This window comes from Spermophilus citellus, assembly GCF_964194105.1.
Source record: "Spermophilus citellus genome assembly, chromosome: 9".
Classification (NCBI taxonomy): domain Eukaryota; kingdom Metazoa; phylum Chordata; class Mammalia; order Rodentia; family Sciuridae; genus Spermophilus; species Spermophilus citellus.
This window is the reverse complement of record NC_138191.1, coordinates 138,300,396-138,313,935: the sequence shown is the minus strand read 5'-3', so window position 1 is coordinate 138,313,935 and position 13,540 is coordinate 138,300,396. Positions and strand designations below refer to the sequence as shown.

Here is a 13,540-nt window from a genome sequence, read left to right as displayed (position 1 = left end):
TGGGGGAGGGGAGGGGCTCAGGCTGAGCTCCGAGGTGGCAGATGGGGGTCCCACCCTGCAGTGTCGGCTGCAGGCTCTTCTCTGTCTTGCCATGACACAGGACAGAGGAGCTGAGACCCTCAGGGACAAGCGGGAGGGACATATGGTGGAGCTAGAAGCAGGGGAACATGGGAGGGCCACAGAGGACTCATTCACCCACCCAGGGAGTTCACAGGGGCCAGGTTGGCAGGCGGAGGGCACCTGTGGGCACTGTCGAGGAGATGGATGGTCCCGCCATGAGTCACTTGGACCCTCTCTTCCCTGGCTGGGCGCTGTCCCCTCTGTATGTGAGGACCCTTGGGGACATGAGGCCCTGCTCAGGGGTCCCTGTGAGAGGGCAGGGTAGATACCGGGGGAAGGGGAGAGGACCCCAGCCCCGGTGCTGGACTATAGCAGGCCTCACCTTCTGCTGGGGACCGTCCCCAGCTCTAGCAAGGTCCAGCACAGGACCCTCCTCATTGAGGGTGGGCCCGCCAGGCACTGTCTGTAGTGTGGCCCCTCGGAGGGTGGCCGGCTGAGCTGCTTCCTGTGGGGACCTGCGAGGGCCCAGTGTGGGCTGTGGCTAGCTGCCATCGCTCAGGACCACCAGCCACCTCGCCTTGGCTGTGCCCAGATTGGGGTCACATGGGGCTTAGCAGCAGCAGCATTCTGGTGATGCTTGAAAAGGCTTAAAGCACATCAGCCTCAGCCAGTCCTCGGCACACCTGGTGCTCAGCCTCCCGCCTCCATCCGTGGAGTAAGGGAGGCCAGGGGTGAGTGTCTCCAAGGCACTTGGGACAGATAGCCCTGAGCATCTCTGCTACTGTGGACCTCTGGGCAGGAAGCCCACTGACTGGAAGGCGGGGTCAGTGAGGCCCCCCGGCTACTCGGCATCAGGAAGGGCCACCAGACCCAGCCCTACTCCGCAGGAGAGTGAAGGAGGGGGACGGGTGCAGCGAGCGGGGAGCTGGCGGGAGGTTCCGGCAGGACTCAGTGGGTGTGCCTGGCTCGGGGTGTGGGTGTGGGTGGGGACCTGCTGTCCTGTCTGACAGGGTGGCCCCGGGGTGGGGTGGTCCAGGCCCAGGCTGCTCTTGGGAGGACAAGGAGCTGAGGGCTCTGCTGTCAGATGCCCTAGCAGCTCCCAGCAGCAGCCTTGGAGCATCTGTGGGTGCAGGTGAGCCTGCGTGCAGGGGCGTCTGTGTGTGTGCACGCGTGTGTGCAGGGTGCACACAGAGGCTCTGTACAGGAGCCCTCCCATGTGTGTGCTGCAGGACGCCTGTGGCTTCACTCGGGTGGTCCTCGGAGCGCAGGACCTGCCCCTCCCCACCAAGGTCCCCTGGCGCAGGTGTCGGGATCTTTGCTGCACCCTGGGCACCTCCAGAGCAGAGCTGGGCCAACTTTGGGGGCACAAAATGGACTGGTGGGAGTGGGAGGTGGGGGCTGCAGCAGCCTCGGGGGCAGAGGCACAGCTCGGGCTTCCGGCGGCGCCAGCATGGATGAGCTCAGGGACAGCTGCGTGGATCTGAGGGCCGGGGCGGGTGCTCCCAGGACTGAGCTCCGGGGTCCCGGTGGGAAGGCCCGTCCTGTGCTTCTGGGACTCGTGGGCATGGACTCTGGCTTTGGGGAGTGGGCCTGGCGATGCTTGTCTAGCCTGGCACTGCAAGAGGTGGGTCAGGACAGTGGGCCGCGCAGTGGGCCGCGGGGACCTCGAGGAAGGCCTGCGCAGGCGGTCACTGCTGGACCTTCCACTCAAGCTGCTTGTCGCTTCGTCGCCCTCTGCTGGACACAGGTTCAGAGCCGGGAGCTCGCGCTTCAGACCACACACTGTTGTGACCGGGCACACGAGCGCAGGCAGCCCTGGGCCTGGGGTCCTGTTCTCCAGCCCCTAGCCTCCCTCAGGCGGGCTCAGTTCTGCCTCTTCCAGGCAGGCTTCCAGGGCTGCAGGGACCTGCCTGGCAGGTGTCGTCCTGGTTTGAGGCCAGGCTCACCCTCTGTCACCCTCTGTCTCTCCCTTGGGGTCAGAGCAAGGCCGAGGAGGACATGGAGTCTGGGGAGGACGCCGGGGCCAGCAGACGGAACAACCGCCTCCTCATGAGCAGCTTCTCCAAGCGCAAGGTCCAGCGAGGCTCCTGGGCTGGGGTCCCTGTCCGAGCCCACTGTCCTGCCTGCACCAGATGCTAGCTGTGGCTGGTCTCAGGAGCCCAGGGGCAGGGGCTGGTCTGGGGCAGGTGCCTTGGCCCTTGGGTCACTGCACTCCTCTGGCCCACACGGACTGCTGCCCTGAGAGCCCACTGGAGCCTGGGTGGCCTGGGCACTGCAGACCCTGGGAGAGGCCTAGCAGGCTGGGGCTGCCGGGAGCCCAGGGCAGGCCCTCCACGCACCCTCCAGCCTCTGCCCATGGCCTGGCCTGACCTAGGGCTCCACGGGTCATGACTCTGCCCCCCTGCACAGAAAAAGGGCAGCAAACTAAAGAAGGCAGCCAGCGTGGAGGAGGGGGACGAGGACCTGGACTCCCCAGGAAGCCAGAGCCGAGGGTCAGTGCAGTCCTGAGGACCGGACGGCTGCGGGCCCCTCTCTGTCCCCTCAGGGCGTCACTGAGGCTGTCCTCTGAGTGCAGTGGGACGGGGGCAGGTGTGGGTCCCACTCCCAGCCCCATCTGATGCCCGTGGAAGCAGCAGGGGATGAGGCTGTTCTGCAGAGCACAGCCAGAGTGGGACGTGCAGACCAGCGCGGTGACCCCAGAGTCTAGCAGGGTTGGGCTTGGACGTGGGCAGGGGCCAGGAGGAGCAGCGTGCCTCTGAGGTCCCCAGGCTCTCCCGGGCCCAGACCCTGCTCTGCCCACCAATCCCACCTCCCTCCTCCTGAGGGCTCCACCTCGTGCTCTCCCCAGGGAGGGTGTCTGTGCCAGGCCTCAGATGTCCCCACGAGAGCAGCTCCTGCAGGGCCAGGCAGGCCACCAGGGTTGGCACCCTTCCCGTGCGTCCACTGCTTCTTGTGGCAGCTCTGGGACATGGCACCTAGCAGCAAGGAGCGCCTCTCCCCGCACCCCCTCCCTTCTCCCCACCAGGCTTTGTCCCCTGTCCCTGTCCCTCCCACTGTCACACCCACCCCTCTCCCACCCTCCCACCTCTTCATTGCCACTTCCACCTGGGTGCACGATGGCACCTGCTTGAGACTCTCCTGTGGTAAAACTTCCAAGGTCCCTGCCCGGAACCCTCCAGAAACCCCATGGGCCTTGAGTGCCGTTGGCCAGCGTTCATGTCCCTCTCACTCATGCCTGCAAGAGCCCAGGGCCTTGACCTGCCAGTGGCTCCTGGCCAGCCCATGGCCAGCAGCCTGGGTGTGCCCCACCCCATCCCAGTACCCAAAGTGCACAGTCTGGGGACCTGACGGATTTGCTCGAGCCCTGGAGCCTGATTCCTGGGGCTGGGCACCCAGAAGGCCCCGAAGGTGGGTGCCAGCCACAGGGCCCTGACCGCTCCTGTGTGCGCCCTACAGGACAGCCCGGCAGAAGAAGACCATGCAGCTGTCCCGGGCCCTCTCGGACCTGGTGAAATACACCAAGTCCGTGGGCACCCACGATGTGGAGACGGAGGGTGAGGTTCGCAGGTGGGGCGGCACGCTGGGAAGGCCAGCGGCTGGTTGCCCCGAGGCCTGGACTCACGCTGGCCGGTCTGCACACAGTGGTGTCCAGCTGGCAGGTGTCGTCCTTCAGCGAGACCAAGGCCCACCAGATCCTGCAGCAGAAGCCGGAGCAGTACCTGCGCTTCAACCAGCACCAGCTCTCCCGCATCTACCCCTCCTCCTACCGGGTCGACTCCAGCAACTACAATCCGCAGCCCTTCTGGAACGCAGGCTGCCAGATGGGTGGGTGGCTAGCGGGGCAGCAAGGAGGGGCCTGCCTGGCACAGACCATCCCTGCAGCCCAGCCTCCCCTGTTCTGAGGCCTTGGGGAGCTTCCAGGCCTGCTGCTGCTCCCCGAGTGGGTCCCCAGGGGTCCCCCAGGCCTCAGGCAGCCTGGGAAGACAGCCGGCCTGCCCCAGCTCCTGGGGTGTGCGGGACTGGGCCAGGCTTGGGCACCTTCTGCCAGTTCACATGCCCCATCTCATGGCCGTGAGCCTCAGGGCCTGCACACAGAAGGCAGTGGCCGCAGGTGGGGGGACACAGGCATGGGGACAGCTGCTGACCCAGAGGGTCTCCGGTCCCACCCACAGTGGCCCTGAACTACCAGTCAGAGGGGCGGATGCTGCAGCTGAACCGGGCCAAGTTCAGTGCCAACGGCAGCTGTGGCTACGTGCTCAAGCCCCAGTGCATGTGCCAGGGTAAGGCCCAGGGGCTGGGGCAGGCTCCTGCAGGACCCCAGGAAAGTGGGGGTGGGTGCCTCCCTTTGGGGCAGCAGAGACCCCAACAGGGCCAGGAATCTGGAGGTTCATGGGCAGAACTTGTCTGAGCGAGCCCTGGTGGGCTGGACCCCGGTGCAGGCCGGGCGTTTCGCGGAGCCCCCTCCTGTCAACCTGGCTTTCTGCCTGGTGTGCTCATGTACCCGCGGGCCTTCCCGTGACTCCGCCCTCTCTGCACGGTCTGGGTCCTGCTGGACAGTGTCACTGCAGAGCTCGAGGTTGAGGTCATTAACCCTGACAAGCCCGGCTTCCCGGTTGCCGGTCACCCCACTCATGACGCTGCCCCCACCAGGCCACGGCTCCCAGGGTAGTCTGTTGGGGTGGGCCGCGTGCAGCCTGCGCCCCGGGGTGTGGCAGGCCTCGCTGGAGGCTGTCCTGCTCTGCCTCACACTGTCCCTCAGGTGTCTTCAACCCCAACTCTGAGGATCCCCTGCCCGGGCAGCTCAAGAAGCAACTGGCCCTGAGGATCATCAGTGGGCAGCAGCTCCCCAAGCCGCGGGACTCGATGCTGGGAGACCGCGGGGAGGTAGGGCAGGCACCTGCAGACGGGACGTGGGGGGAGCACCTGGCCCTGGCACCAGCCCTGTCCTGTCCCCAGATCATTGACCCCTTCGTGGAGGTGGAGGTCATTGGGCTCCCTGTGGACTGCAGCAAGGAGCAGACCCGAGTGGTGGACGACAATGGTGAGTGCCCTGGGCCTCAGGGCCCCAGCCCAGGGCTCCACCGTCTCCCTTCCCGTGGGGCAGAGGGAGTAGCCCAAGGGCCTCAGGGTGGGAGCCTGCTGGGGACCACCCCGGCCCCTGTGACCCTCCCCCGGCGGCCTGCAGGGTTCAACCCCGTGTGGGAGGAGACCCTGGTGTTCACAGTGCACATGCCCGAGATCGCACTGGTCCGCTTCCTCGTCTGGGACCATGATCCCATCGGGCGAGACTTCATTGGCCAAAGGACACTGGCCTTCAGCAGCATGCTGCCAGGTGGGCAGGGGCCCAGGCTGGGGGGGGGGGTCCCGCCCCACTGCACCCCCAGCAGCCCCCATGCAGGCTGGCGCCCCACTCCCCTGGCTGAGGGCTCCAGGGCAGGGTGGGCTGAGTTGGCACTGCCGGGGCAGCGGTGCCTGATGGAGGGGTCTTACGAGGCTGGACTCCAGGCTCGGGACCTTTAAGGAAAGGTGGAGGAGCAGGGACGGGGAACGTGACGCTGTGCCCTGGCTGCCCAGGCTACCGGCACGTGTACCTGGAGGGGATGGAAGAGGCCTCCATCTTTGTGCATGTGGCTGTCAGTGACATCGGTGGTAAGGTGAGTGTGGCCAGGGGAGGGCTGCTCCCGCTCCTTACCCACCCCCACCCCCACCCCGGCTGTGTCCCTGGGCTGCTCCTCACCCTCGGCATTGTGGCCTGGAGACCAGCTCTCTGGTCCCCTCTCCCGCAACCCCAGAGCCTTCCAGTACTGAGCCCAGGTCTCAAAGGGGATCTGGGCAGCCCAGGGCAGGTGTGAGCTAAATGTCCTGGTCCCAAGAAGGGAGCCCCTGGGCCCCTCCCTGCCCTCCTGTGTTGCCCGTGCCAGGCCAGCCTCAGTCTCCCTGGTGGCCTTGCCAGGGGTGCCCGGCTGTCTTCTCATGAGGGGTGAGAAGAACTCACAGCCCTTCCTGTGGCTCTCCCTCCCTCTCCCGCCGGCCCAGGGCAGGGTCTGCCTGGACTTGCCCATTACCTGGCCCCCAGCACATTTGCCCCTGCCCAGACTAGGGCGGGATGGGGGTCTCAGCTTTTGGAGCTGGCTACTCTGGTTCGAAGTGGGCCTGGCATCCTTAGGGTGCTGCCCAGGGCAGCTGGTGCCTGGGTCTGTGACACACAGCACAGGGTCCTGCCCAGGGCCAGCACTGACCTTCTCTCCTGCCATGTCTGCGGGCCCAGAGGCTCTGCTGGCTCCGGCACTCCTGTGCCACTGTCTGTCCGTCTGTCACATGTCTGCTGTCTCTGCGGCCCTGGGTCCCCTCCCCACACAGTCGGGGCCTCGCCACCTTCACTCTGTCTCTTTGGTCTTACAGTGGGCTTCTCTGTGTCCAAAGTCTACTTTTAGACGTGCAGCCTTGTTAGGAGTCACAAGGTACCCCGCGCTGCGGGACAGTGTAGCCCGCCGCCCACCTGCATGCCAGGCCGCACCCCATTAGCATCCATGATTCCTGGTAGCATTTTCGAGACTGTCCGTTCATGTGACATGGGTCATGACATGGTTCCGGGGTCCCCTGGGCCATCCTCAGCCAGAGAGCAGCATTTACGAGGCAGATCCAGGATTGAGCCAAGACCACGTGCTTCCCCGCTGTCCTGTCTCTCCACCCGCTGCCCTCTTCTGTCTGGAGCTCTCCTGGGCTCCCTGTGCCCCTTCCCTCTCCATCCCTCCTCATGCTGCGACTTTGCCACTCCTGATCCTGCCAGGGCCTGGGGTGGGTCCACCTGGGCAGGAGCTCCGAGCCGGAATCCTGGATCTCCTTCTAAATGGCTTCTAGCCACGTGGACCAAATTGCACTGGATTTGGGATCTTGAATCAGGAAGCTGATTCAAGTGTGGCCACTTACTGCCTCTGCCAGAAGGGCCCCCGCCACAGGGGCCCTAGGCCGCTCCGCGCACGAGCACAGCCCGGCCTGGGGGAGCGGTGGGTGTTGTCGGGGCCTCTGTGGGATGCAGGGTGTTTGGCATGTGAGGATCCTCCTGGCCAGCCTTCTCCAGCAGTGACCCAGGCAGGGGCTGCAGGAGAGGCCTGTGGAGGGACCTTCCAGCCCGGGTGGCCAGGGAGCTGGGCTGTTGTCTGGAGCTGGAGGCCTGGAACCGAGCCTTCTTAGGCAGTGGTCCAGAGCCCACATGGTAGGCCCAGGCTCCATGAGCAGAGGGCAGTGGGAAGGCTGCCTGGGGATCCAGGAAGGCTTCCTGGAAGGGATGGCCCCTCCAGGCAGGAGCACCACTGGGAAGCAGGTGGGTCGGGGCCTGTGGTCGAGCAGGCCTTGGCCAGCCCAGCGACTGGCTTCTGTGGATGCTGGTGCCCACGATGGGTGGACATGACCCCTGACCCTGAAGTCTTCCCCTCGAGCCAGGGCTGCAGGTGTAAGGTGTGCTCGCCGGGTTCTAGAGTTTGAAATCTGTCCTTGAGAGACCCCGGGAAGGGTGTCCTCTCAGTCTCCATGTTCCCGCCACCTCCGAACTCCAGTCTGGACGGTGGGGTCCTGCCATGCTGGTGGAGTGGCCACGTGGCCTGCTCCCTGTGGCTCGCGTCCCACGTGCACTCCTGGCGGGCCCCAGCCCACCGAACTTGAGCTGCAGCTACACTGGGCTCGGTACCCCCAGCGCCAGCTATGCGGGCTCCTTCTCTTGCAGGTCAAGCAGGCTCTGGGCCTAAAAGGCCTATTCCTCCGAGGCCCAAAGCCAGGCTCACTGGACAGTCATGCTGCTGGGCAGCCCCCACCCCGGCCCTCCGTTAGCCAGCGGCTCCTGCGGCGCACGGCCAGTGCTCCAACCAAGAGCCAGAAGCCGGGCCGCAGGGGCTTCCCGGAGCTGGCCCTGGGCACGCAGGACACCGGCTCCGAGGGGGCAGCTGATGACGTGGTACCTGCCAGCCCTGGCCCTGCTCCCGAGGCCTTGGTGTGTGAGGGTCCCAGCAGTAGCAGCCCGCGAGGTAAGGCGTCAGCAGAGAGGAGCCCAGGGCAGGTGCAGCCCCCGTGTGCCCCTGAGGGCCCTGGGACTGCCGGGGTGGCCGCCACATGCATGAAGTGTGTGGTGGGCTCCTGCTCCGGTGTGGACGCTGAGGGCCTGCCGAGGGAGCAGCTGCCCAGCCTGGGGCCTGATGGAGGGCACACGGCCATCAGCCAACAGCCCCAGGCCCGGGCAGACTTGCTAGGGGGCCCCCACTGCAACCTGGGCCCTCAAGCCACCCCAGGGAGAAGCCACGAGGCCTTCAAGGGCCCCGGGGCCCGGCGGCAGGGTCTAGGCGGCAGCGGCTCCGTGTCCTCGGACTCCAGCAGCCCGGACAGCCTGGGGAGCCCCAAGGTGGCCCCCTGCCAGCCTGAGGGTGCTCACAGGCAGCCGGGGGCCCTGCAGGGAGAGATGAACGCCTTGTTCGTTCAAAAGCTGGAGGAGATCAGGAGTAACTCCCCCATGTTCTCCGCGGGTAAGGCAGCTGCCCCCCGCAGCCTGTGTCTACACCCCGGCATGCCTGGGCCATGTCCACTGCCTTGCTGCCCCCTTGCTGTGCTCCTGCATCTCCGCTGGCTTGTCCTGCAGCCCCATCTGCCCCAGCCCTCTCCCTTGAGCAAGAGGCCCTGGCACTTTGGAGGGGTGGGGATCTGGGGAGTTGGAGTCACCAGTGGCCTTACTGAGAGCCTGGAGATGCACGTGGAGGGCTGGGCCCCCGTAGGCCTCAGCCAGGGCTCCCTGGCTGAGCCCAACCCCCTCCTGGGTCCAGGCAGCTTCCAGCCCTCACCTGACCGTCCTCCAGGACCAGGTTCAGAGTCACCCTGCCACAGACCCTCTCGGGTAACCTGTCAGTCAGGGAACAGCCATAGGACAGCATCCAGGTTGTCCCCATGGGCCCTGAATGGTGCTCAGAAGTGGGGCCTTGAAGTGGGGCCTCGGAGTTTGAAAGTGCAGAGGAGCAGGTCCCACGTGTCCCTGGGGCCCTGGACCTGTGACTGTCAGATGGCATGGAGCCCTCCAGGTGCGCAGCCTTCAGGCAGACAGCTGCTGGCCTGCCCTTGCTCAGTTTTCTGAGCCCCAGCCCAGTGGGAGGGACGTGCACCGAGCCTTCCCCTGCCACCATGCTCCTCCCTCACCTGCCAAGCCTTGCTGTCCGTCTGTCCATCTGCCAGACCCACCCCGTGCTGACCACGTTCTCCTTTCTGTCCCTGCACCCCGTGCTGCCTCCGTAGTTAGGGACTGAGAGCTGCAGTGCCAGGTAACAGGCCCAGCCCCGTGTGCCCCTTGTTGCCCTGGCCTGCAGCCAGACCCCTGTGGACTCTGCACATGAGTGGACACAGGGCCGGGCACCTTGCCCGTTGGCCCCCAGCAGCGGTGGGGAGGGGGCACTGGCACTCTGAGCAAGCTGTGTGGGATGTATGCAAATGGACCAGCCTGGTCGCTGGGGAGGCCCTGGGTGGGGAGCCGGCCCGACTGCCCCTCAGCACAGAGGGTCACGGGACACCATTTCTTGACACGACTTTTCCTCCCTGTCTCTCCCTGTTTCTGTCTCTGTCTCCCTGTCTCTCTCCCTTCCCCCATGTCCCCCGTCTCTCTCTCCTCTCTGTCACTCTCCTCGCTCCCTCTTCCCCCAGATGCTCGCCCCTTCTCTGGGCAGCGGTCAATCTCCCCTCTGTGCAGCCTGGAAACCATTGCCGAGGAGCCGGTCCTGGGCCCTGGCCCCCCACCACAGGCAGCTGGCCCCACCAGCTCCCGCAGGGAAGGGCCCCAGTCCCCTGCGGGACCTGGAGCCAAAGTGGCCAGCACACCACGGACTGCTCTGGGAGCCTCTGAGCCCCTACAGCTCAGAACCAGGCATGAAGGGGACCGCGAAGAGCCCCCCAGGGAGCCGCGCCATGGTGGTGCCAGCAGGGCATGCCCAGGGTCCCCTGTCAGCCAGACGCACAGCAAGAGCCACCCCCAAGCCCTGGGTCACCTGCCCATGGTCAGAAGAGCCAAGAGTGAGGGCCAGGTGCTGCTGGAGCCCCTGGGTCCCTGGCGGCCCCTGGCCGGGCCCTCCCCAACCCCAGCCATGCACTCAGATGCCACCAGCAGTGACCGGCTGTGGCAGCGGCTAGAGCCAGGCAGCCACCATGACAGTGTGTCCTCATCGTCCAGCATGTCTTCCAGCGACACGGTCATCGACCTCTCCCTGCCAAGCCTGGGCCTGGGCCGCAGCCGTGAGAGCCTCACTGGGGGCCTGCTTGGACGTCTGCCCCCAAGGCCCTGCTCAGCCTCGGCCACTCGCCCTGACCAGCCTCCTGTGACCAAGAGCAAATCGAACCCCAACCTGCGGGCCGTGAGTCAGCGGCCTCCTGTGTCTGATGAGCTGCGACCCCGGCCCCTGGCCCCACGCCCGCCGGGCCTCCACGCCCGGTCACCCTGGGGCCGCCTCACCCTGGTGGGCTTGCAGGACTGCCCCGCGGCTGCCAAGTCCAAGAGCCTGGGGGACCTGACTGCCGACGACTTTGGCCCCAGCTCTGAGGGGAGCTCCTGCAGCCTGAGCCGCAGCCTGGGCACCCCGGGCTGGGCTGGGCAGGAGGTGCAGCCGGACGCACTGACGGAGCAGCTGCGCTGGCTCGTGGGCTGCGGGCAGGCTGGGGACATCGCATCACCCACGGCTCTGGGCCCAGCTGGGGAGGGGTCAGTGGGGGGTCCGGGCTTCTTGCGGAGGTCCTCCTCCCGAAGCCAGAGTCGCGTGCGAGCCATTGCCAGCAGGGCCCGCCAGGCCCAGGAGCGGCAACAGCGGATGCGAAGCCTGGGCCAGAGGGGCCCCCCGGAGGAGCGGGGCACCCCTGAAGGCGCCTGCTCCGTGGGCCCCGAAGGCTTCACAGACACACCCGCCCCCTCCAAGGGCACCCTGGAGCAGGCGTCCAGTGCGGCCGAGGGCTTGCTCCTGCTGAGGCTCTGACCTGCTCTGGGCCGGCGCCCAGTCCCCGACCTGCTGTCAGCTGGGGGCCCGAGGCACTGGCTTTGGTGTCCAGCGTTTGCTCAGGAAATGGAGCAGCCAGGTCCCCCCGCGCTCGCCTGGCGTACCCAGCAGCGTGCCCCTGAGAAGAAGGGGCTGCAGCTGCCAGCCAGGGCCCCAGAAGATGGCCTTGAGCTGGCCCTGGCAGGCAGTGTTCTCACTTTGAGCGTGGAGATTTACACTTTTAGAAGTCCATCTATACCACATTAAAGTGACCCGAGCCCCTTCCCACCATTCCAGCCAGCTTCCACCTGTGGGGGTGTGGTGTGCGTCTGCTCTGGCTCTCCAGCTGCTGTGCGCCTGTCCCTGGAGCGGCTCCAGGTCTGTCCTGGGCCCACCCTGACTGCACTCGCTGCTCTGTGCAACTGTCCTCTTCCCTGGATATCCAAAGACTCCTTGTAAACTCCCCACCACAACTCCCAATAAACGTGTCCACGCCAGTTCTGCGTGGGACCCACCTGCTTCCTGGTCTTTCTGGGCTGCTCCCGACACGGCCCCAGCCCAGTCCCAGAAGGCTCAGTGCACGGGCTCCCAGGGTGGGACTAGAAGGCCCAGTCCCTGAGGGAACAGGCCTTGCTCTGGGTGGGGGCCCTGGCCAAAGGCCCCAGCTGAGGAGGCTGTTGTGCCTCTGAGCCTCACAGTGTGTCCCTCCCCTGGAAAGCTGCGGTGCTGACCAGGCCATGGGACTGTGCTGGGGCCTGTCCTCCACCTGCCCCCAGGGGAGATGGATGGGGACAGGAGTCCCAGGGAAGCCAGACCTCAGTGTCTGCTGTTCCTTGAGACGTCACAGCCTGCTGCTGACCCAGGAAAACCACCTGGCCCCCAACAGGAAAAGCACTGTCTCTGGCTGGGACCCTTGGGAAAGTGGGCACTGGGCACAGGGGCTGCAGTGTCGGCTGGAGAACTCTGAGGCGGGTATCTCTGCCCTGTGTCCCCTTGAGCAGGAGATGTGGCCAGCCACAGGGGCTAGTGCCAACTTCTCCCCAGCTCAGCAAGGCCTGCCACACCCTGCTTCCTCCAGAGCTCCCAGGCCTGGCCAGACCTTGACCTCCTTGACCCTGGGGGCATCTGCTTGTGGGAGCTGAGGTGCCTGGAGGGTGTCCTGTCTGTCTGGGGCCAGGGAGGAGCCTGGCTGAGAAACCTGAGCTCTTCAGATGGAGGACAGGATAGGGCTGGTGTGGCCACTGCTGTGCCAGGCTGTTGACCAAGGTCTTACAGTGAGGGGTGGTGGCCACCCGCAGGGAACAGGGCAGGGGGCTAAAGCCTTTCTGCTCAAGATGGGAAGTCAGGTGGTCACTGGGCGGGGACTGTTGTTGGCATGTAGGACACTGGCTCAGGACAGCCCTTCCATGCAGAGGACACAGGCAGGCCCCGGGCAGAAGGTGTGCTGGAGTGTGTCCACAGCTTGTGCCCCTCGGCCTAAGGCCCTCCAGGCTGCTGTCCACTTCCCCACCTCCCGAGGGCCCAGCCTGGGGAGGTAGGAGACCCGGGAGCCATCAGAAACCCCAAGGAGCCAGTAGCCAGCTTGAGCCAGGCAATGGGGGCCTCCGCAGAGGACCATCTCCCCATGTGGATGTGCTCCAGGACCCAGCCGGGCAGAAGCCCATGGCTAACAGGGCCAGGCTGTCAGAGGGCAGGAGGCCAGAGGCTGCCCTGTCAGAGCTGAGGCCTGGGGAGCGCTGACCTTCAATGGGGTCAGTAAGAGGCTCCAGGCAGCCTGGCCTGGTGACTTAAGACCCTCTGGGAGGAGCTGGGAGCAGGCAGGGCCTCTGCCCTGGGGAACCAACTTCTAGATGGGCCTGGAAGTCACTCGGGTTGCCCAGTGACACTTGCTGCCCCCTGGTGGCCACCTGTGAGCAGCCAGGTCTGGAGCTGGTCCACAATCACCTGCACATAGGGCTGGGGCCAGGGTGGCATCACTGAGCACTGGAGTCACACAGCAGGTCTGGTGGGGCCCACACTGAGTCCCAGGGCAGAACACAATGGTGGGTACCTGGATGGCCACGGGACACCCCTGGGCAGCAGGCCCTAGCCCCAGGCAGGGAAAGGAGGTGGGGCAAGGCCCGAAGACACCTGGCCTGGACTCAGTTTGGGGTGTGCCCCGGCATCTGCCCTCAGACCCCTCCACACAGCTCTGTCTGGGCTCTTCCTGGCCTGGGGTCCCACTGGAGCGTGAGGGGAGGCCGTGAGGGAGGCAGAGCGGCAGTCATGGCCAATGGCAGCTGCTTGCCTTGTCCCTGGTGGGGCCCATTTCCCAACCTGGGGGTCTGGCAGAGCGGGCAGTCACTTAGGTCCAGGAGCAGCCCAGCATGGGAGGCCAGAGACCAGGGGCCTGCGCCCACCCCCACTGAGCTTCCCTGCTGTCCTGGGCACCCTGCCTGCAGTAGGCTGGGAGGGTCTCTGGCCACATCTGGGCGAGCCCTGCTGAGGGAGGA

General features: G+C 66.0%; 1 protein-coding gene across 1 annotated transcript in view; it reads left to right on the top strand.

Moving 5' to 3' along the window:
• PLCH2 (phospholipase C eta 2) overlaps positions 1 to 11,547 on the top strand; it is a gene marked incomplete at its 5' end in the record, with an annotated part of 64,989 nt that extends 53,442 nt beyond the window's left edge. Inside the window, 11 exons of the mRNA XM_081307347.1 lie at positions 2,041 to 2,133; positions 2,470 to 2,552; positions 3,517 to 3,614; positions 3,703 to 3,885; positions 4,233 to 4,340; positions 4,820 to 4,944; positions 5,017 to 5,101; positions 5,246 to 5,392; positions 5,635 to 5,714; positions 7,784 to 8,573; positions 9,733 to 11,547. Coding sequence (XP_081163473.1) covers positions 2,041 to 2,133; positions 2,470 to 2,552; positions 3,517 to 3,614; positions 3,703 to 3,885; positions 4,233 to 4,340; positions 4,820 to 4,944; positions 5,017 to 5,101; positions 5,246 to 5,392; positions 5,635 to 5,714; positions 7,784 to 8,573; positions 9,733 to 11,048 — 3,108 coding nt within the window. The 3' untranslated portion in view covers positions 11,049 to 11,547. The remainder of the gene's footprint in view (positions 1 to 2,040; positions 2,134 to 2,469; positions 2,553 to 3,516; positions 3,615 to 3,702; positions 3,886 to 4,232; positions 4,341 to 4,819; positions 4,945 to 5,016; positions 5,102 to 5,245; positions 5,393 to 5,634; positions 5,715 to 7,783; positions 8,574 to 9,732) is intronic.
• Between the last annotated feature and the right edge of the window lie 1,993 nt (positions 11,548 to 13,540).